Source organism: Eubalaena glacialis, chromosome 3, assembly GCF_028564815.1.
Source record: "Eubalaena glacialis isolate mEubGla1 chromosome 3, mEubGla1.1.hap2.+ XY, whole genome shotgun sequence".
NCBI lineage: Eukaryota > Metazoa > Chordata > Mammalia > Artiodactyla > Balaenidae > Eubalaena > Eubalaena glacialis.
In genome coordinates, this window is record NC_083718.1 from 141,514,232 (window position 1) to 141,538,032 (window position 23,801).

The 23,801-nt window shown below is 35.3% G+C and overlaps 1 protein-coding gene across 9 annotated transcripts in view; it reads left to right on the plus strand.

The window, feature by feature from the left end:
- The window catches only part of DOCK7 (dedicator of cytokinesis 7), a 185,493-nt gene that overhangs the window by 85,631 nt on the left and 76,061 nt on the right, over positions 1-23,801 (plus strand). For 8 of the 9 annotated variants that reach the window (XM_061184108.1, XM_061184109.1, XM_061184110.1 and 5 more), the window contains 6 exons: positions 2,894-2,964; positions 6,779-6,917; positions 7,864-7,965; positions 15,340-15,426; positions 19,642-19,873; positions 22,716-22,880. In XM_061184108.1, coding sequence (XP_061040091.1) covers positions 2,894-2,964; positions 6,779-6,917; positions 7,864-7,965; positions 15,340-15,426; positions 19,642-19,873; positions 22,716-22,880 — 796 coding nt within the window. Of the gene's footprint in view, positions 1-2,893; positions 2,965-6,778; positions 6,918-7,863; positions 7,966-15,339; positions 15,427-17,425; positions 17,836-19,641; positions 19,874-22,715; positions 22,881-23,801 lie in introns of those variants that run through there. The other variant, XM_061184116.1, reaches the window with a different exon arrangement.

Sequence of the window (23,801 nt, forward strand, 5' to 3'; positions counted from 1 at the left end):
GACACCTCTTCTCTACTCCTCCATCTGTGATCCTGATTCCCCGCCTTTAGAATGAAAGGCCAGGTAAGGGAGGTGGAAGGTGGTGGGTAGTATTATGGGGTTGTGGTATAGTTTGAAAATGCTCCCCAGGTGATTCTAATTTGTATGATTCCTCCCATCTTTGTTGAGAAACTCTGGCAGTAGTTCTTAACTTCGGCTACATTTTACACTCACTTGGGGAGCTTTTAAAAATACCAATGCCCAGACAATCTCATTCCAATTACATTATAATCTCTGGGGTGGGATACCAGGCAGATATCAGTATTTTTAAATCTCCCCAAGGGATTACATTTTGCAGCCAATATTGATAACCAAGGTATGTGCTAATTATTAGAAGATTGGTAGTATAGGGTTTCAAAGGTATAGGTGTTCAGAGGAAGGAGAGAATGCCTCAAAGGTGGTTAAAATGTTCATAGCAGTGGATCTGTCTAGACTGTGGGGAAAGGAGAGCAATTCAAGTTGGAGAATGTCCTTCAACAGAGTTAGAGTGGTGAGTTGCCAGTGAGCCAGAGCAATGCAAGATAAGTCAGGAATAGTAGATTGAGGCTAGATTGGGGAGGTTCTTGACTGCCCACATTGTCATTTAGGATTTGTGGGACACTAATAAATGCAGGTTCCATGAAAGTAGATTTTTAATTTACGGAGTAGGAGCATATCTATCACTGTAGATGTTCAACCTCTGAAAGAACCCTAGTGGAATGAAAATGAGCTAAGAACAGGTGCACTGTTTACAGAGTTTTATTTTAGCCTTCTATGGCAGTCATTTGAATCAAGTTCTTTTGATTTTCTACAATACTTACTAAGAAAACTATATATTTTCCTTTCCACTGTAGCCTCGGTTTCATCAACATTTATAGATCTTGATAGCAGCAAGCACAAATTATTCATCTTTGTATTCTTCTATGGCAGCTGTTCCAGATCCTTGCATGTAATACATGCTGAATAAATATTTGTTCAATAAATGTAGAATTTATTTTGGAGGTTTGGAATGAGCATTTCATGCTTTTTACTAGCTCTTCATTTCTGCCGAGGGAATGAATGTACTAATCATAGTCGATGAAAAGATGCTGGATTGTGAAAACAGATGCTTTGTTATCCTATATGTGAATGGCCATATGAATTTGAACTTATGAAAAACGTAGTATATGTAAAATAATTTGTTTTTATTTTTTGCCTAACAAATTCTTCCTTGTCTTAGCATACATATAGCCTCCTCTACAGAGCCCCAGCTGCGTCCAGCCATGTTGGCAGTTAGACCACTCCTTCTTTTGGTGCTACCTTAGTGTCTTCTCACTTCTTTTATGGGCTGTTTCATTTTATGGTTATATGTTTGTTTCTTTATCTCGACCACTAGACTGTGAGCTCCTTGAGGGCAAGGACCATGTCTTACTCATATCTGTATCTTGCCTATCATAGTGCTTGGCATAATTGATGCTCAGTCCATGTTGATGAATGATTAAAAATACATGTTAAATGGTCAAAGGAACACTTTTCACTTTATATCATTGCATGTTATGAAAATAAGTTACTTTTTGAAAAACAATAGCTTCTCAGAGGGAAAAAAAGGTACTGCATTCCTTTCTCTTGTGTATTATTAGTGATATGAAAATATAATGCTTTATGTTTATGTGAGTGGCTGGTTTGAAATAATGTATAAACACAGACACATTGTATTTGCTTATTTTTTTAAAAATGAAGACTGTTCAAATGAATCTTAAGATAATTTTTTGATCATATAATGTTGATATGATAAAATCATAAACTTCATAATTCTGGCACTGGAACAGCATTTTTATAAAAACATAGTAAGGTAGTCTTAGAAATTGATGAAATTAAGCATATACAGGAGAGTCATAATTATTACACTTTTGCATACCCTTAAAATAAAAGGACCTGCTTGAAGTGTTGCAAAAAGAAACACAGATATCTGTTATTATGTTCTTTTTATTTAAGGATGGTGCAACTTAACCCCTTTGTATAAGGAATAAACTTTGAGTTGTTTTACCAGTTGTGTGATAGAAGTGTGATGACATGTCCACATACCTATTCATGCATGTGTAGAGATGACTGGCCAGACTTAAAAGTTTAATCTATGACTAGATAACATTGTAAGCCTGTCACATAGTAATCATAGCTATACCCTTGACATCATTAAGCCATTTATGTAATCCGCTGCCCTAATTAACCATAGTATTGCTTGGTAGAATTCGAGAGGCAGATATACAAGACTGAATTATTTTACCTCTAAACCTTCTCCAAAGTACTGTAGTAGTATTGTATTTTTTTTTTAATATGGTGGATTTGGAAAAAAACAAACACATAGGTAAGAATATAAGAATGGAGCTCCTCTTCCGTTGTAGAGTAGCTTGCAGGGAGTACTGGAAGTAAAGGATACATAGCTTGACCTAAATTAGGGTATTTTAATATCATTTATAAATAATTTATATTTGACATTCAGAATGACTGTTGTTTTAGTGGAGAAGCCACCAATTTATATAGTAGATATATGCCACCATTCTAGGATCGTATTTCTTATGTAAATTCCAAATGATGTGCTACATCTAGATTTTAAAATGAATTCTTTACCTTCTTTAAGAAAAAGGAAAGAAATGTACCTTATTGCCCAAAAGATATAAATATAATGGATAGAAACCTTTTGAATGTTTGAATGTCAGATGGGTCTATAGTTGAAAAGAAATTTACAGTTAAGCAATTGAACTTATAGGCACATTGTTCTTCATTGGGCTTATTTTGCCCATTGTTCTCAGTTATTAAATCAGACAAATTCTTACATAGATTTGAAACATCCAGCATTTATTACAACAAAGTTTCAACATGCTGTTATTTGTTACAGGTAATCTTTGGTAAATCTAGCTGTTCAGAATTTTCAAAGGAAGCCTATACAGCCGTAGTATATCATAACAGGTACTGAATTCAAATATTTCTTTCAAAGTTACTCACTTCTCAGTGGCATTGTTAGCACTCACGTTAGTGTGTTTACCAAATGCTTTGCTGCACTGGATGTGCAAATTCAAGACAGCTGACATCAAAGTTATAATTTTCAACCTGTAGATGCACATTCTCTCCGTAGACATCTCAAATATAAGACTTTATGCACAAAACATCTTTTCTGTCAAATTCTCTGATCCTTTCATTTTTATTATATTGTTATTGATTATCATTATGGCCTCTGGTCCTTTGGTCTTTCCCTGTTATTTTCACCTGACACTTTGTAGTTTTACTTAACTCTTTACTAAGCTTGCACTCATTAGTCAGTTAAATTGGTGCAACATCCAATAAATCTTCGACTCAGTGACTTTCCCTTTTACTTCTTTGGGAATTGGTTGTTAACTCTGGATAACCTTTAACTTCTACTTTCCTTCCCCTCCTCCTCCCCTCCTCCTCCTCTTCCTCCTACCCTCCCTCCCCATCCCCCTCCTTCACCTCCCTCTCCCACTTCTTTTTTTTTGATTATTGAATGCTATTGGAGAAAAAACACAAAATTGTGCCAATCAGGGCTGTCACAAATTGATGTTATTTTATCATATGATGGGGCTACAGTAATTTATTTTATCGTATTTTATCTTCTTTTGGCCCCTCTGTTCTTTGGTAAATTTTTTTGTCGTCACATTTTTACCTTCTCTCCCATTTGGTGGTAGCTATTTTAAGCTTTTCTTTCCCTATCTCTAACTCCTACTTCTTCTCTGTTTGCTTTAACTCTTAGTGTTCCTACTTTATGAAGTTGATTGAGACCATCTAACTTGAGATCTATCAACTTCTGTGCTCTTCACCTCAAATTGTCTCCATGCAGATCTGCCTTTCCTCTGTTTCAAAGGTGGTAATGGCCCACACCTTCCTCAGTGTGGATCTTTTCATCTCTGCTCTCAAAACGATCTTATCCAGGCTCTTCAGAATGTGACTCCATCAGTTATTCCTTTTCTTGCATCATCAGTCTTCTGTTTCATTGGCTCCATCTCTTATTGCCACAAAATTTGTTTCCTATACTTAAAAAAAAAAGTCTTTCTTCAGTGCTGTTGTGTAGCATGGTTTTTCCTTACCCTCCTTAAAACTTTCTTCTTTCTCACCTTTATTTTATGACCCTCTCTTGGTTTCCTTTTATCCCTTTGAACACTTTTTTTTTAATAGTAATTATTCTAATTTTTCTTTTTCTTTAAAACATAGGCCTTCCACACAAAACACTAAAGTTTTGCCTTTAACCTTCTTTTTCTATAATATTCTCTCCCTAAATAATCTTATATGTATTTCCAGAGTGCCATTCAATGAAAATACTACTACTTTTACCTTTATGTGGATTGTTCGCACTGTTTATTTTCTCTCATAACCTTCTTTCTGAGATACAGATGTGTATTTTCAGTGGCCTTTTAGGCATATTCATTCGAGTGCCTGCTGCCTTCTCAATGTCCATGTATTTGTTCTTGACTCTCTTCCTAAGCCAATCTCTGTCTGACTCTCTATTTTTATTAATCGTACCGTGATTTTTCCAGTTGCTCTGACTCAAAATGTAAGACATTCTTGCCTTCCTTCTTATTTTGTCTAATATACAATCATCTTTTCCATCTTGATGATTGTATTTCTGCCTCATTACCAAGCATATCTTGTGCTGTCCTGTTTCTGGGCCTTTCTTGGATCTTTTTTCTGTTGTAATACTGATTCCCTCTAATTGAACTCCTACTCATACTTTAGGGCCCGTATCATATATCTCTTCCTAAATGACAGTTCCCTGATCTAAAACTTGAAGTAATCTGTTCAGCTCTGTTCTTGAAGCACTTAACCTTATATGCTGTATACCAGGGGTTGGCAAACTTTTCTAAAAAGGGCCAAATAGTATATATCTTAGGCCTTGTGCGCCATCTGGTCTCTTGCAACTACTCAACCTTGCTGTTGTAGTGCAAAAGTAGCCATGTACAGTAAATTGCAAATAAATGGGCATGGTTGTCTTCCAATAAAATTTTATTTATGGACCCTGAAATTTGAATTTCATTTAATATCTCAAGTGAAATATTCTTTTGAATTTATGTAAGCACTTAAAAATATAAAAATCATTTTTAGTTTGTAGGCTATACAGATGAAGTAGTGGACTGGATTTGGCCTGTGGCCATAGTTTGCCAACCCCTGCTTTACAGCATAGCTATTGATATATGTGTGTCTTACTTATATTTCTACTGAATTATATATTTTTGAAGGTTATTTTTCTTATGTTCATCTTTAAAACCACCACAAAAGTAACACAGTGCTTAGCCTAATGTTGGGTAATTAAAAATACTTGTTGATGAATAACTCGTAGATGTTTAATTTTCCATAAGAGCCTTTACATAATATGATTTCAGGAAAGAAATGAACTAAAGCACTAGAAGCCAGGAAAGATATTTATAAAGAAGGTTGTATTTTCTAAAAGTATCTCAGTTTGTGGCTAGGTCTTTATTTTGTTGCTCTCAGCATTAGTAGAATTAAAATGATACAGTCTAACATGACTTGTAAATTCAACTTTCTCATAATTCAGTGGTGATTAGTGAGATCAGTAATAAGATCTGTAGCATCTTTTATTCACCAAAGTCATCAAATTCTCAGATGGCTAGCATTAGCTATCTTTCTTATGGGTATTAAAAGCCTTATGCCACTTAATTTTTCTGTGATCAGATCTACACCTGTTAGCATTTTTGAGGCTTATTTGAGATGGAAGAATATTTGACGTATTTAGCGTCAGAGAAAAATCCCTAACTGGTGGGATGGGCTTCACTTTAAAGGTAGTTGGAACTATATGGTTTGGATGTATTTTCATTGAATACAACAGAGACATACTAACTGAATATGGAAGATGGGGATGCTAAGGTTCTATCCCTTTTAGGTCTATATCATAAATAGCAGCCATGCTATCTTATAAAAATGCTCTTAGGACCCACTCTCAATGAATATTGAGATGCAAGTGCCATCGGTTTGATCAAATATGCTATTTGTTGTATTCCTTAGTAGCTGGGAGCCCTTCTAAATGGTGGGACACATTGCAATTTATGGAGATTCCCTGATTTTTTTCTTTTCTTTTTTCTCTTTTCCTTTTCCTTTTTTTTTTTTTGTAAAGCTGTCAGTCAATACACAACTAGTCCATGTTTAGGTAACATTTATTTCTTTAGCAATGGAATGATAGATATAAGACATTCCATAGAGAGCCCATCTTGATACCAAGTTGTCTAAAGATTCCTTTTTTATTTCTTTCTTTTTTTTTTTTTTTTTAACAAAAGGATAATACAATTTAGTCTTGCTATGAAGCTGTACTCCTATAAAAGAAAAATGTTTTTCTATGGTATGGTTATAAGATATACACTTATAAAAGCTCATATTATTTTTTTTCTATGTAATATGTATCCAAATTGGTTTATAAATATAGAAAGCCTTGCCCTAGTCTCTTCTCTTATACAGTTTCCAATCTAATGAAGATTTCAGCATCAAGGTGGTGATTATTAATGAATTTTCAAACAGTAGGATTACTCAACCCATTAATAAAAATGGGATGAGAAATTTCAGAAACAGTGGCAGCTCCCTCATCTGGAAGCAGGGGTTAGTTACTTAAGAGTTTGGAAATAAAAATATTTTGGACTAGAAGAAAAATTAAGCATGAATCCTGAAATTAATTTAAAAATTACTCAAACATACAAATGCAATAATTGTTTATTTTGAACACATTACTGACTATTGATCTGTTTTGTTTTGTTTTTCTATGAAGGTCTCCTGATTTTCATGAAGAAATCAAGGTTAAACTCCCTGCTACTTTAACTGACCATCATCACTTGCTTTTTACTTTTTATCATGTTAGTTGTCAACAAAAACAAAATACTCCTCTTGAAACTCCTGTTGGATACACGGTAAGTATATTTTTGTTAAATATTTAGCCCTTTGATCTTAAAAATAATTAACAATATTTAAGATAGTTGGTGTTCATTATTATTTGAGTATTCCTTATCTGATTCCCCATGTTCGTTAGGAAGGGTCATCGTAACAAGAAAATGCTCAATATAGTTAACCAGTGTCATTAATTAACTAAGTAATATGTGTAAACACTTAGGTGTTGGTCCTAATTATTGTATATTTACCCAACAATACTGTGTAAATGTAGCAGTTTTAAGGGTTCTTCTGAAGAAAATGGTTTGAATGTAAAATGATTAAAAGAGACCCTTGGCAATTAAAACCCTTTTTAATTGCCTTAATTAAAGCAATTAAAACGCCTGAGTAGTTTTTGAAAATCATTACTATTGAATTACAAAAGTAAACCTAAGGTGAATACATCATAGTGTGCTATCACAATTTTGTCAGAAAGGCATGCCTTCACCTAAAAGAGAAAAACTAACATTTGATACATATCTTTTGTCTTCAGCTTATGACATGAATTTTTGGTAAATGTAAGAAAATAAGTTTATGTCATACTTTTTAGTTTTGTTTTCAACATTCTTATCTAATCAAATCTTTCTTTCCCTATTTACATTGACACTATTACCCCAGTTTAAAATTGATTCACTTAGCGGCCTTTTCTATTACCAACTTTCCCTTGGATAATGAGGACCTGCTATAGATTTAAGTATCGCATACTTAGTTGGTAATAATGTTTTGGGGATCCTCCTTAAATATTGTTGGGGAAACTTCTTTAGAGGAATTATGAAAACCTATTATTATTACCTACATAATTAAATCCCCTTGGTGTTTACTGATGTGAGACAAGTTTGGCTCATACCAAGTTCTTAAAACAAATTTTCCAAGTAATTACTTCTATAACAAACATATTTAAATTAATATTGTTTCCTTTTTGTTTAAAAGTGGATACCGATGCTTCAGAATGGACGATTAAAGACTGGGCAGTTTTGCCTACCGGTTTCACTGGAAAAACCACCACAGGCTTATTCTGTACTGTCTCCTGAGGTCAGTGTCTCTCACATTGAAATTCTCCAGTTTGAATAAAATGGGCTTTTCATTACAAAGATAGTTTTCTCAAACTTGCTGTTTCTTCTCTCTCTAAGTATGTATATAGTGAAGTAATAATATTATTTTCCAAGGGACATTAGCAGCTCTGATGATGACATATGTGACTTGAAAGAAACAAAAACATTGGGAAAATCTCAATCAAGAATCAGTAGCCACTGTTCAAAAACCAAAGTGCCTTTTGAGAGAATGATTACATGATTATTACCAATGTCTCTTAATGCTTTGACTACAACTGTTTGTAACCATTAATCTGAAATGTGTCTTGTGAATGTTCTCTTGGTGGCATTTATTTTTCAGAATAGAACTTTAAAAGTTTTCACAAATAAATTTGTATTGTTTTTAATTAAAAAAAAAAAAAAAGGGCAATGTAAGGCTACTGCTCTGACCTCCTTTCTCACCATTCTCTGTCACTCTGCCCTGACTATACAGCACAGCGCCTTTGTTGTTCCTCATACATAAAGAGCACATTCCCATCTCAGGCTGTTTGTACTTTCCTTTGCTGGCAATGCTCTATCACAAGACCTGCTTCTTATTTAATTCAGATATCCACTCAAATATCCCCTCTTCAGAGAAGTCATCTATAATTACTTTGTTTTAAGTAGCAGCCTCCACCGCTTTTTATCCCTTTGCTTTATCCTCATAATACTTATCACTGGGACTTCCCTGGCAGTCCAGTGGTTAAGACTCTGCACTTCCACTGCAGGGGCTCGGGTTCGATCCCTGGACAGGAACTAAGATCCCACATGCCGTGGGGCGCAGCCAAAAAAAAAAAACAACTTATCACTGACTTTATAGTTCATATATCTTTGTTTATTGTCTACAGAGTATAAACTCCATGAGGTTAAGGACTTTGTCTTTCTTATGCATTGCTGTATCTACCAGTGCTCAGAATAGTGCTTGGCTCATAGTAGACAGTTAATAAATATTTATTAAATGAATGAATAAAGACCGTAGGAAAGAAATAGGACAGAACCCCCCCAACCCCCAAATCTTTCATTCAGTTTTCCAGGAACATATCTTTTCAGTAAAACAAATTGGTCTTCTGTCAGGGGTAGCATTGTATTTCAAAAGGAAATATTTTAAAAGAAAATATAATTTTATGGAAGTTATATATTTGTTCTTAATCGATTTGCAAATGCAAGGTCAGCTTTCTAAAGGGGGGGGCTGATGGTTTTCTTCTAGCTACAACGTGTATGTTCATATATAAAGAATATGGTGATAATTTGGATTTGACTATAGATACATAGTATGGCTGATTGATATGTGAGATTAAACCACCTGATTAAGTGCTTAAACTTTTGTATATTTTAATTACTATATTAAAAGAACAGTATATATTCTTAGCTTCATTATTATATTTAAAGAATAGTATATATTAATTTTAGTGCTTAATTTAAAGCAAGTGAGAGATAACTATTTAAATATTTGACTTTTATAGGTCATTGCTTAATGCAATTTTGTATTTACTTTCCTGGTTGAGGTTGAGCTCTCTTTGATTCAGAAAGTCAGAGAACTTCTGATATGTGTTAACCTCAGCAGTTCTTTGGACCTTAGAATATGAAGCTTGCCATATAAGCACACTTAGGTACTGAGAAACTAATTTCTGTAACTAGTGAACTATTGCTTTATTATATTTCACTCAGTGGTCATTTTCAGTGATAAATGGATCATTTTCTTCTTAAAACTGGGTAAAAAGGAAGGTGAACCTTTGTTGGCTTTGTTTCACCACATTTTCTTGGTTTTCTGGTATTTCCCCCTTAAGTTTTCATGTTCTTTTCACTCTGAACCTGTAAGCACTATTCCCAGGCAGGATCACTGACTGCAGTTCTGTGAACAGTACTCTCAGAGTGGTGTAGTATGTAACTTACAAGAAGACCAAGATGCTCCTGACTCCTACTGCTAGTTGATGAATCTTAAATCTGCATCTCTGCTCACTCATTTCTTGCCAGTTATTTGTCTGGTAAATTAAAAAGCCTAGTGATGTCTGTGCCAGGATGTTCTGTAGATATCTCAGACATAAAATGTCCCAAACTGGACTCATTCTTGTTGAATACTGTTGGAACTTTATGGTGAGAGGAAAACCTTGGCCACCAATATGCCTCAACAGAGTGATGGTATTCTAGTGAATTTATCTCAGTTCAGTGTCATCAGCTTTTCAGGATTAGTGTTTATTGGGCTCCAGGAAGCAGATTCATGCTTACAAGATGCATACAAGATTGACATATAGACTAGCATGGCAGTTTATCATCTCTATTTGCATAGGTATGCAAAGATCAGTATATAGGATATTTTTGAACTTAACAGTGGTTACACCTGAGGATAGTTACACTTTTCAATTTTTTCAATAATATAATACACACATGAATCCACCACCCAATCCAAGAGCTAGAACACTGACAATAGTTTACGTCACTTATGTGCTCCTCCCTTATTCCACATTCTTCTTCCTTCTAACTACAAAAAGCTAGCCTTTAAAAAAAATTGTGGTAAAATATACATAACATAAAATTTACCATTTTAACTATTTTTAAGTGTACAGTTCTGTGTTATTAAGTACATTCACATAGTTTTGAAAACTAGCCTCTTAAAACTACTTTTTTTATTTCCAGCAAGAGCAAAAGTTTATTAAAAAGTTTATCTTCTTTAGAAATTTAACCAGAATATTCCATTCTGATTAATGGAGAATTTAGTATATTACAAACATCAAAATATTAGGGGCAAATCAACACCTACCAAAATGTCTGGAATGGTGAATGGCCAGATGTGGTTGGAGGTTTCATGTACTGAACTTAAAAAAAAAAAATCTTCTGAGTTGGTTATGCACCTGTATTTCCAGTCATTTCTGGGAAGGTGGGGGCAGGGGGGTGAGCCAGGAATCAGATTTTGAGAATAAGAAACGTAGAGCTGCAAAGAGATATGGTAACAAGCAAAGAAGTAAAATATTAGGGAGAAAAAAATGATTTAAAAAAAGTACTACAGAGTTGGGGTAAAATAAAACTGAGTATAAATAGTCTGTATGGTAAGGAAAAGAATTCCATGGTCATCTCAGCCTCTGGGCCAGAAATAAAGTGCGTGAGAGGCCATTTATTTTGTTGACTGAGATACTCTCAGACCATTTTTCTGTAAGGTTTTTTTCCCATAGAATCTTTTATTTTTTAAATTTAATTTTATTTTTTTATACAGCAGGTTCTTATTGGTTATCTATTTTATACATATTAATGTATATATGTGAATCCCAATCTCCCAATCTCAATCACCACCCCCCCCAACCCCCCCAGTAAAACTACTTTGTTTTTCAAAAATAAATTTATTTATTTATTTTTGGCTGTGTTGGGTCTTCGTTGCTGCGCACAGGCTTTCTCTAGTTGCGGAGAGCGGGGGCTGCTCCTTCGTTGCGGTGCGCGGGCTTCTCATTGTGGTGGCTTCTCTTGTTGTGGAGCATGGGCTCTAGGTGCGTGGGCTTCTGTAGTTGTGGCACGTGGGCTCAGTAGTTGTGGCTCACGGGCTCTAGAGCACAGGCTCAGCAGTTGTGGCGCACCGGCTTAGCTGCTCCGCGGCATGTGGGATCTTCCCAGACCAGGGCTCGAACCCGTGTCCCCTGCAATGGCAGGCGGATTTTTAACCACTGCACCACCAGGGAAATGTCTAAAACTACTTTTTAATTGAGGTATATGTGTGCCTAAAGAATACATTGTTTGCTTTGCTTATTTTATGAATTTAATGAAAAGGTTATTATGCTATAAATAATCCTCTGAGACTTGCTTTTTTCATTCAGCATTATATTACTAAGATTTAGTGTTTATTATCAAAATAAAATGTTCCTTCGGAATTTCATTGTACTTAGAATATAATCTAGATCTTTTTTCCTGTGACCTACAGGAAATCTCTAAAAGACCTGGGCTCTTCCACTTCTCCAGCGTCATCTTCTACTGTCACCACACCCCTTGTTCCGTACTTACAGCTTCTTCCAAATTTTTTCCAGCCTCTCAGTCTTTGAATTTTGTCTTTCTTCTTCATGATCTCCTCATGGCTGGAGTCTTTTCATTATATTTATTTCATTATATATTTCAAATAGCACTTCCTCAGAGAGGCTTTCCCTCACTCCATGAATTTTCAACCCTTCCTTCCTCCACACTGCTGATACAGTCTGTCATTTTTAATCCATTTTTATTTACTAAATACTTATCACTATCTGAAATTCTTATTTTTTTTTTTCTACAAGAAATGGGTAGTAAGCTCCCTGAGGGCAGATGTTATGTTTATCCTGAAACCCTAGTACCTAGAAACCTGTGTAGAGACTTCAGTAAATATTTGTTGTATGAATTTAAAGAAGAAAATTACAGGATTATTGGTATTAGCAAAAAGTAAAAAATGAAAATTACCTGGATGTCGACCAAGGGTTTGTTTAATTAAATTTTTGTACAGCCATACAGTGGTACGGTAGTTAAGAGGAGTGATACAGATTTAAATATCCCAATCGGACATCTGTAATAAAAATATAAAAACAAATAATGTAGTGACAACCAAACTCAATATGTAGATATATCAGCAACTGGGTGGAAATAGTTTGGAAAATATACACCAAATTTAGCAAAGTTAGCTCTCAAAGGGGTGTGGGATTATGAAAGTTTTTTTGTTGTTGATTTTTTTTCTAATCTCATATACCTTTGAAAGGCAGTATAACATAATATCCAAGATTTCACTCCCAGCTCCCACTGACCTCAGGTGAGTTTCTTATTCTGTTATGGACTAAATTGTTCTAACCCCCAATGTGATAGAATTTGGAGATGGGGGCCTTTGGGAGGTAATTAGTTTAAATGAGGTCATGAGGATGGGCCCTCATGCTGGGATTAGTGCTCTGTAAGAAGAGACACCAGAGAGCTTGCTCTCTTGGCTGTGTGAGGACACAGTGAAAGGTGGTCATCTGCAAGCTAGGAAGGGGTTCTCACCAGAAACTGACCATGGTGGCACGTTGATATTGGACTTTTCTAGTCTTCAGACCGTGAGAAAATAAATTTGTTATTTAAGCCACCCAGTATATGACATTTTGTTGTGGCAAACTGAGCTGATTAAGATAGTCTCTCTGCCTGAATTTTCTTATCTGTAAATTGAGGAGAATAATTAATGCCTACAATAATTGAGTTATGTTGATGACTGAATGATTAATCGTACGTAGAACATTTAGAATGGTACCAGGCACATGAAAAGTGCTAAAGAAGTGTCTGCTACTATTATGCCATTCCTATTGCCACACTATTTGTTAGAATCCTTAAAGAGAGTAGTTCTTACTTTAGCATGCATCAAAATCACCTGGAGTGTTTGTAGTAACACCAGTTGTTTAACCTTACTCCCAGAGTTACTGATGAGGTAGGTCTGGGTTGGGGCTTGATTATTTACATTTCTTCAAGCGCCCAGAAGATATTGATGCTGCAGACTGTTTTTAAAGAAGTATGTGTTCACAATTTATTTGGGTGTCCTTTTTTTTAAAGCTGAAAATGAGTGTTTTGGGTTGAAAGAGCTAGTACTGTTTCTTGTGCTGAGTAGTTTCAATTTACTCCACCAGCGTTTTTTTCTTTTTTAAAGTTTCAATACCTGTATTATTTGCCTCAGTAAAGATATTGCATTTCTTACCTACTTAGTATTGAATTTTGTAATAGGAAACTTACTTTATTTGGTTTTATTTTCTTCATATAATAAAAATATAAAACCATGGGAAAGAAATCCTATCTATCTTCCTATATATGTATATATATTTTTTGTTTGTTTTGTTTTGTTTTGCTGAGACTTTCTATTTTTGTCATTTGTTTCAAGGATGTTTGTAATTGCTTGTAGAGCTTTTTTTTCCTCCCCTGATGGCTGTTTTAAACTCCTTGTCAGATCTTTCCAGTATCTAAATATTGATGTCTGTTGATTGTCTTTTCTCATTTAAGTTGAAATTTTTCTGGTTCTTGGTATGATGTGTGATATTTTGTTATATCCTGAACATTTTGGGTGTTATGTTATGACTCTAGATCTTACATAAGTCTTGTGTTTTAGCAGAAGGGGGAGGTGCTGTTGCCAGGTGGAGGTAAAGATTCACATTCCCCACTCCGCGTTGGGTTGGGGGTGGCTTATTATTGGGTGGAGGTAGGATTTTGGGCCTCAGTTGACACCTCCCTGGCTGTGAGGGTGAGGGGGAAACTTGTTACTTTTCCCTGCTTGGCCTCCACTGACCCCACAATTAGTGGAGGTACTTTTTATCACTGTACTGGGACCAGTTCCCATCTCTGTCTTCTCTGATACCAGACAGTATTTGTGAGGGTGGGGTAGGGATTGAGAAACTTCATTATAGCCAGCTGAGGGTGGACACCTAGGCTTCTCACTCAGCCTATGGAGGTGGAATGGGGCTGTGATTTGTTTCCTTGTGTTTGGCCAGATTAGGGCAATTGTTGCATTTCACTAGAGGGAGCAGGCTTTTCCTGGAGTTTTTTTTTTGTTTTTTTTTTTCTGTCTGTTTCTTTTGGCAATTCTGGGTTGCCAGCTTCTCTAGCAACTAGCCCAGGATACATGAGGCAAAACTAAAACCCAGGAAACACTGCCTTATAGTTCCTTGTATCCTGAGGTCCCTAGCCCGTCTGCATCCTTCTCTCCCCTTTCAGTCTTTATGTTTATTTTATGTATCATGTTCAGGGTTTTTAGCTGTACTCAGCAGGAAGAATAGAGAGAACTGATGTACTCCCTTTTAAAAATAATTTTTGTGATATGATTTTAATTAACACTGCTAGCAATTTATATCAGAAAAAAATGTTTTCCAGTCCTTAAAACAATAGACTTCCTTTGCTTATGAATATTTTAAAGCCCAATTAAAACATAATAGAAGTGTTTAAAATAAAGAAAATAGGATACTGTAAGCCATTAAGATATTGTAGATGTGAATTTATTGGCATGAAAAGAGATTCACAATGTAATAGGTGAAAAACAGGTTTCAATATAATATGTTTGATATATCACCTACGTAAGGGTGTATTTAAAAATACACGTGCATGAGGGAAGATTTGGAATGATATAAAGGTATATGTTTCTGGGAAGATAGAATTTTGTGTGTATATTTTCTGCCTTTTGCTCCTTGAGCCTTTTACTTCTCTTGTAGGAAACATTGATTTTTGTAATAAGAACAAAATATAAGTTCTACATTTATTTGTAGTGCATAGAATATATTTCCACAGTATTTTTTCTCATTGAGATATTGTAAGTTTTTTTCATAATTCACATTTGTTTCAGAATTCATAATCAACTTAAGCATCTGTGGTCATTGTATTCAATATCTTATAGGTTCCTCTACCTGGCATGAAATGGGTAGATAATCACAAAGGTGTTTTTAATGTTGAAGTTGTTGCTGTTTCATCTATCCATACACAGGTAAGTGAGTTTTAATAATTTTTGTGATCAGATTTCACTTAAATGAATTGAACATTTTGTCCAGAACTTAAATCAGTTTTGTCTGCTATAAGATTTATGAGACTATATATCAGTTAAAAATGTATAGGTTTGGAAGTTACTTTTTAAAGGAATCAATAAAATATCATTTAATATGAACAAAAGCAAATATTTTGCTTTTCAAAATGTTATTTACTTCATTTTGAAAATTAAGTGATTTTTTTCCCCTAAGTTTCTAGAACATAGCAGAATAATTAGAGTTGAAAAACCATCATCCAGCTCGTTTTATTTCTCATAGACTTAGATATTTCAAATGGAAAGGGTTCTTAGGGATCGCCATATTTTTCACTATATTTCTGGAATGTGCCAAGCTCTTCTCAAAGCCTTTGTGTTTACTCTTTCTTTAGCTGGAATGCTTTTCCTTCTCACATTCATTTGACTTCTCTTCATTAAGGCTTCTCCTTACCTCAGAGAAGCCTTTGCTGGTGACTCTTTTAAACATAGCAGCTCCATCACTCTGTATCGTCTTACCCTGCACTCCTTACTGCTTCTTATTTTCACTTGCATGCTCTTGCACTTTTGCTTTCTGTCACTGTGTGTGTGTGTGTGTGTACATATAAATGCATTCATATCCTTTGTTTATTGGTTCTTTCCCCCATTAGACTGTAAACTCTGTGAGGTCAGGGACGTTGTTACCTGTGAAGGAAAGAGCCTGCCCTTAAAGTACCTTACAGTGAAATAAGGGGAAGTGCAAAAATAATTATAATAAAACTAGTATTATGTTAGATATATGAACTAAATCCTTTTCAAGTACAGAGAGAGAGTTGTTTGTTTTGATGGGAACTGAGTTGTTGCGTTGGTGAGTAGGCATTTACCATACAGAGAGAGGGTAGACAATGCAATTGATAAAAAGCAAGTGCAAAGAGGCAGTAATCTGCTGAAGGAAGGGTAATTAATCTGGTGTGACTGCAATTTAAAGTATGTGGGAAATCATGGTATATGAGCATAGAAGACCAGGCTGGTAAAAGATTATGAAGGACCTTGAATGCCACAGAATTTAGGGTGTATGGTGATTTCTAACATAAATAGTAAATGTGAGAGAAGTAAATTTGGGAGCATACTAAGGGAGAGAAATTATGGGGCTATAATGAGTTTATTTTTGAGTTTGAAGTGCCTGTGCACTTCAGATGAAGATGTCCTATAGGCAGTTGTAATTAATTAGGAGTTTAGGATTGGGGGTAACAGAATAAATGTGATAGCTGAAACTGTACTAGTGAATGTGATTTTCCAGGGAGAAAATGTAGAGTGAGACGAGGCGGGTGTTCAAAATGGAATACGTGGGTTCTCCGACTTGAAAAGGCAAGGGGTGGTATGCAGGTGTTTCCAAGGCCACCTTTAAGTTCTGTTATTTTCTAGCAGAACTCACGGGACTCAGCATATAGTCATATTCACAGCTGTGATTTATTTTAATGAAAGATATAGCGCAAAATATGGTAGGGGGAAAGAGGTCAAGTCTAAAGGAAATAGAACATAGGCTTCCAAGAGTTTTCTCCTACTGGAGTCATAGAGGATAAGTTGAAACAGCATATGTGAAATGTTGTCTACCAGGGAAGCTCAGTTCCCAGAGTTTTTACCATAGGCTTGTCTCGTAGACACCCTCTGCCTAACACATACCAAAATCCTAGATTTGCAAAAGGAAAGCAGGTATTAAGCATAAACCATATTGCTTGCACAAACAGTTTAGGTATAGTGAACAATCGCCTATCAGTGGGAACCCTCCTGAAATCCAAGTTCCCAGATGCCAGCCAAGGGCCAACCTTCTAAGCAGGCCTTTGAAATGTCTTAAGCTTGCTATGTTAACTCTTTTCTGCACAGTGAGGTAGGGAAAGTAAAAAGACAGGGTGCTCTATATCATGTTTTAAAACAACAGCAAAGGACTTCCCTGGTGGCGCAGTGGTTAAGAATCCTCCTGCCAATGCAGGAAACATGGGTTTGATTCCTGGTCCGGGAAGATCCCACATGCCGCGGAGCAGCTAAGCCCGTGCGCCACAACTGCTGAGCCTGCACTCTAGAGCCCGCAAGCCACAACTACTGAGCCCGTGTGCTGCAACTGCTGAAACCCATGTGCCCTAGAGCCTGTGCGCCACAGCTACTGAGCCCACATGCCGCAACTACTGAAGCCCACGTGCTCTAGGGCCTGCGTGCCGCAACTACTGAGCCCATGTGCTGCAAATACTGAAGCCTGCATGCCTAGAGCCCATGCTCCGTAACAGGAGAAGCCACCGCAATGAGAAGCCCGCGCACCGCAACCAAGAGTAGCCCCCGCTCACCGCAACTAGAGAAAGCCCACGCACAGCAATGGAGACCCAACGCAGCCAAAAAAACAAAAAAACAAAAAAAAACAAACAGCAAAAAGGTAGTATATATATTTTATTTAGCAGTATGCAGGTAGATCCTAGTAAAATAATGCTCCAGTGGAGTTTTTACTTTTCTGTTGTTAGATGTGCTTATGTTTCCTATAGACCTTATTCTTCTGATAATGAGAAGGTTGACATTATAGTATACTGTTTAAATATATTCCTTCCCTTAATAAAATTATTCTTAATATCACATGATATCTTCTTAATATACAAATACATTATTTTTCATGTTTTTTTGAATCCTGTAATCATTGTTAGTGTTCTCTTTTTCTAGTGTTGGTAATATATTTATGTTTTACTCCTGACTTTGTTTTTATGGAAGCAGGTAGATACATGTATTGTCTTAATGTAACAAAGAAGGATTTGGGGCAAAATATTTCATAGAGATGATTTAGAATCTATAGAATGTAGAGGAAGAATAGAGTGAAAGTGTCTAGTGTGTAGCCCCCTGCCATTCACAGTCCTGTGACTGAAACTCAAAAGTTTATAAATTTTACAAGTCTGTAATATAATTTTATCATGTATTATAATCTTTTTTAAAGGATCAATTGAAGACAATAAATGTTTTTTATGATGTTTTGTACTTTGCTTGTAGGCGCTTTGAAATTTACTGGATATATAGTTAGAATTCAGTAGAATTATTTTTATTCATTTAAAACATAAAAAATTAGAACAGTATTAAAATTATAAATGTGAAGTTGTTTAGCATTACTGCCTTTTCTTAAAGTTTATTTTCATTGTTAACTAAGTGAAAGTCTTCCCAGAGTTTCAGTAGCCTTTTTCTCATATCCGTTGGTCAGAACTCGGTCATCTATAGGTATAAAGGAGGCTCAAAGAGCACGCACATTACTGCTTTAAATAAGATTGTGGTTCTGTCAGTGTAGAAGGAGGTTAAATAATAGCAGTTAGGATTTAGTCAGGAGATAGAAACTGCCAGTAATTTGAGTGGAGAAAATCTGCAAATAAATAATTGTTAACTAAGTTAAAGGTGATTCACTACTAAATGGGTTAAAAGAGAATTCTGATTGTAACAAAGATAGCAATTGCAGAAAGTAGTAAGGGAGGAAGGAACCTAGAAACCTAGAGCAAGATCTTGAAGGATGTGTCAGACCTCTGAGGAGAGGACACCGCTGCTACAGGAGCCCAGTGCCTGCCGTGCTGTAGTACTGAGGAAGCTTGGTAGAGAGCTCCTGCTGTGGAACTGTGAGAGCCACCACTGCTGCCCATGTCCCTCACCTCTGAGCCACAGACAGCATGCACGTCTACTTGCTGCCATTAGGAAAGCAAACAGGAGGAAGAAGATTCCCTTCTAACTCCTCAAGCCTAGCAGACTCTTTCCCATACCCTCTGTGGTCAGAGCCTATCACAAGCCAGCTGACAAAGGACAAATGTAGTTTGAAGAGTCTAGCTCCAGAATTACAAAATGTGGAAAAGATGGTGGGTTTGGATGGAGCTAAGAGGTAATAAATTAATAATGGGCTCAGGTAGGTTGCTAACACACTCGCCATAATAATTGAGCTCTAAAACAATAAGGCAGACTCACACTGGAAAAAAAAATCCTAGTATCAATAGTTTTTTTGAGTAATCAATAGTATTTGAAGTGGCCACTTTACAATAATAGCTGAGAATAGATGTAGTATTTAATTGGAAACAATGTTTGTATATACTAATATGTACTTTTTTGTATTATCAATTAATATGAGATATCAGTGGTCCATAGTTTGGGGAATGTATGAAGTTATAATTGTTTAGTGCCTCTGTTCATTCTTTGTTTTAGGATCCTTATCTTGATAAGTTTTTTGCTCTGGTGAATGCTCTGGATGAACACATGTTCCCAGTCCGAATTGGAGACATGCGAATCATGGAAAATAACTTAGAAAATGAATTGAAGAGCAGTATTGCAGCATTGAATTCATCTCAGTTGGAACCAGTGGTCCGATTTCTTTATCTTCTGCTTGATAAACTGATACTTTTAGTTGTTAGACCTCCTGTCATTGCTGGCCAAATAGGTAATTTACCTGTGTTGGGGGAATCATGAAATTTATCATTCAACATTTCTAACTTTTACAGAAATAGAACCATGATTCCTTTTTGCCATCTCTATAAGGACTGTGTTTGACTTTGTGGGGCGTTGTTACTTACTTGTTTCTAATGCTGGAAAATGATAACTTTTGTTTCTATAAAATGTGCCATATAGACTTCTACTCAAATTATGAAGACAAATTTATTTATTCACTCACCAAATATTTATTAAGCACTTAATATGTACCATACAGTGATAGGCACTGACCAAGGCATGGTTTCTGATTTTAAGGATCTCATAGACTAGTTAAGAAAACATGCAACTGATAAATCATATTGTGTTTTACATGACTTATAATCTACATTTTCACTCATCTGCTATCCTCTACTTAATATAGCTATTATTTTCTTCATTGACTCAAAATCTCTATCTTCTTTTTCTTGTGAGTTGTTCTCGAAGGAGAGGTTTTCAGGTTTCCTACCTTTTTTCCAAGATTCATTCCTTTACTTTTGCTAACAGCTTCCACCCAATCCTGCAAAGTAGTTGAGCTTGTGAGAAATTTCAGCTAACTTGTTATAGAAATTTCGTATTAAGTGGTGGCACAAAGGAGAGTAGTATTCAACTCCTTGAGTTTTTTTTAGGGACACTTGTAAGTAGAGGTAATTCTTGGGTTGAACATTTAAAGATGAGTAGGAGTCTGACAGGTAAATAACTAGCCCAGGGAAATGAAACAGTATGTGTATAGTACACAAGCAGATAAACTAAACTGGAAATTTCGGGGGAATTATAAGTAATTAGTTATGAATTGGAGGGTTAGTGATTAGAGATGATATTGGTCGTAGGGGAGGTGAAGTAGGGTCCTTGACACATTAGGAAATTGGACTATTATTCTGTAAGAATCAATAGCCTTTGAAGGGTCTGGTCTTAATTAGAAAAGTAATGTGACTAGGTTGGCTTTTATAAGGATGATTTTGCACGGAGGTAGATTGAAAGTGAGAAAATCTGGAGGCAGGCAGACAGATTTGAAATCTTGAATTTTATACAAAAACTCTGTGGTCCTGATAAAAGACAGTGATGGTGGGATAGAGAAGAGAGGGTAGTTTAAGAGATACTGAAGAGGTGTTGTAGAGAGTAATGTTACCGAAGTCATAGAAGGTTTTAAGAAAAAAAAGTTAACATCGTTCATTTTTGTAGATTGTATAGGTAAAATAATCACAATAGTAACAAACATTTCCCCAACACTTACAGTGTACCAGGAATTGTGCTATGTACTTTATTTATATTAATGTATGAAATCTTTACAACTCTAGGTATAGGTATGAATTTCATGATTTCATGAATAAAATGATGAACATACGCTTAAAAATTTACCTAAAGATTCAAACCCAAGCAACTGACTCTAGAGTCCCACTCTTATCTACTATACTGAAGAAGTGTCCACTGGTGAAATTAACGAGAATAGTCTTGGTCAAATAGTGAAAGTAGAAACCAGATTACAGAGAATTTAGTAATAAACAGCAGATAATGAAAGGAATGCAAAAAGCTTATACTGTTTTGAGAAGTTTAGTTAGAAGAGGAAGCAAGGTTGATTAGGGCATAAGAGTGGAGAGATTTGAGCATGTTTATATGCTTTGAGAATCTGTATAGAGGTGCAAGAGGGTTTAATTAATGAAGCAAGCATGTAGGACAAAAATTAAGGTGGATAGATCATTCTTATGTAGGAGACGAGCACTGCTTCCTTTGGAAAGGAACTAAAAATTGTTTCAGATTCTGATAAATTTATAGTAAAAACTTCAGGACTTTCATGCTCTATAAATTTCTACTCTGAGATAAAAAGTAGGATTTGTGGAGATGGGAGTAAAGTGGACCTAGTTTTGAGAAGGATTCTGATGGTTTGGAATAGCTACTATGAAGAAAAGGAAAAGGAGTCAAACAGGAACACAGGTAGGATTGCTAAACCCTGCTTAGGTTTCTCTCTTTCTAGTCTCTCTTCTAGTTCAGTATATATAGATTAATCTTCCTAAATGACCACTCTATCTGATATTTCCACTTTTAGGAAAACTTAATTGGCCTCATAATCTGTTCATAAATTCCTGTCTTGATTAAATAAATCATAAAATGTGAGGTGCTGTTGCTCAGAATGGCTGTTTGGATTATCCATTTATTCACTGAGCTACCAGAATTTCCCAATTTTTGCAAAATTCTTGTTATATACTGACTTGAATGGCTGGGTAGGTATTACTTAGCCTGGCATTTAATGTGCTATAGCCTTACCTCAACCTGGTTTTCTACCCTTTTTTCCTGCTAATCCTTTTACAGAGCTACTCACTTCAATTAAGTTGCTTATCAGCTCTTTTCTATTAAGTTAATATTTTTAATAATCTACTTTTATTGGTAATTTTTATTTTATAAACAAAAGTAACATGTGCTCAATGTATGGTATTTAGTTTCTCAGAGTCATCTTTAAAATGAGAAGTTACTTCTCAAAGGTTATATATAAGATAGATTTTTTACTTATCATGTGCTTTGTATTGTTTTACAAAGTAGTGGGTACTGTTTGATGATTCTTTTTTTCTCACTAAGCAAAGCCACATAGTTTTCATGTTAAATTATTAAAAGTAGTTTTTTCTCATTTTTTTAAAAGTATTTTTGATTCAGTTAATACAGTATCAAATAGATACCATAAAATTAATATCAAATATCATCTTTATATGCTTACTGTGTGTAGTCACTATACTTAATGCATATAGTGAAGGCAAAACCTTGATCTTTTTGGAACTTACAGTCTAAAAAAGTTAATGGAAAAATATTTTCCTCCTTCTTAAAAGTAAATCTAGGTCAAGCATCATTTGAAGCCATGGCATCAATTATAAATCGGCTTCACAAAAACTTGGAAGGAAATCATGACCAGCATGGCAGAAACAGCCTTCTCGCATCATATATCTATTATGTTTTTCGCCTACCAAATACTTACCCTAATTCACCATCACCAGGTATTTTATTCTTTTTACTAAGAAACTATCTTGCATAGATTATGTGTTCATGATAGGATTGAAATAATCTTGTAGTCCGTGGTGTGATGCATTTATTCAATAGCAGACATTTGTTGAATGCCTGCTAAGTGCCATGGACTATGCTATGTACTGGAGTTAAAAGGATAAATAGGTTATATTTTAAAGCGTCATTATTTATACAGCTTCCTTTAAGTTGAATTAGAGAGATCTTGGTTGAATTAATTTTTGGAAATGAACCTTGAAAATAACTTCCGTCTCTGGAAGCATTTTATCATTCCCAGTTAAGATAAATAATCTAGAAAAATGGTACAGATGAACTGGTTTGCAAGGTAGAAATAGAGACACCGATGGACACCAAGGGGGGAAAACGGGGCGGGGGGAGGTGGTGGTGGTGGGATGAATTGGGAGATTGGGATTGACATATATACGCCAATATGTATAAAATAGATAACTAATAAGAACCTGCTGTATAAAAAATAAAATAAAATAAAATTCAAAAAAAATTAAGTTGCATTGCAAGGCATTATGGGTAAAATTGGAAGGAAGAGTATTTAAAAATCCCCACTGAGGTTCTCTGAGTCTATTTGAGGCTAATGCAGTCATCTCAGCTTGATGTATGATTATGTAGTCTGATGTATGAACTGCTGTTTGTAAACAGTTTAATAAAAGGCTATTGCTCCAAATTCCAAATTAGCAGTGAGGGTGATTTCTATTAGAAAAGACATTTGTGGAGGATTTTGTTCTTGATACTTAATAAAGTGAGTTCTTTTTCTCAGTATAATACATGCTGTTGACTTGTGGCTTAGCTCTAGGGACCTGATGTTGTATTCAAAGAGTAAAAACATATCTCTGCTCATTGTTTATTTACTACATTTTGGGGTACATATGACAAAGTTGTTT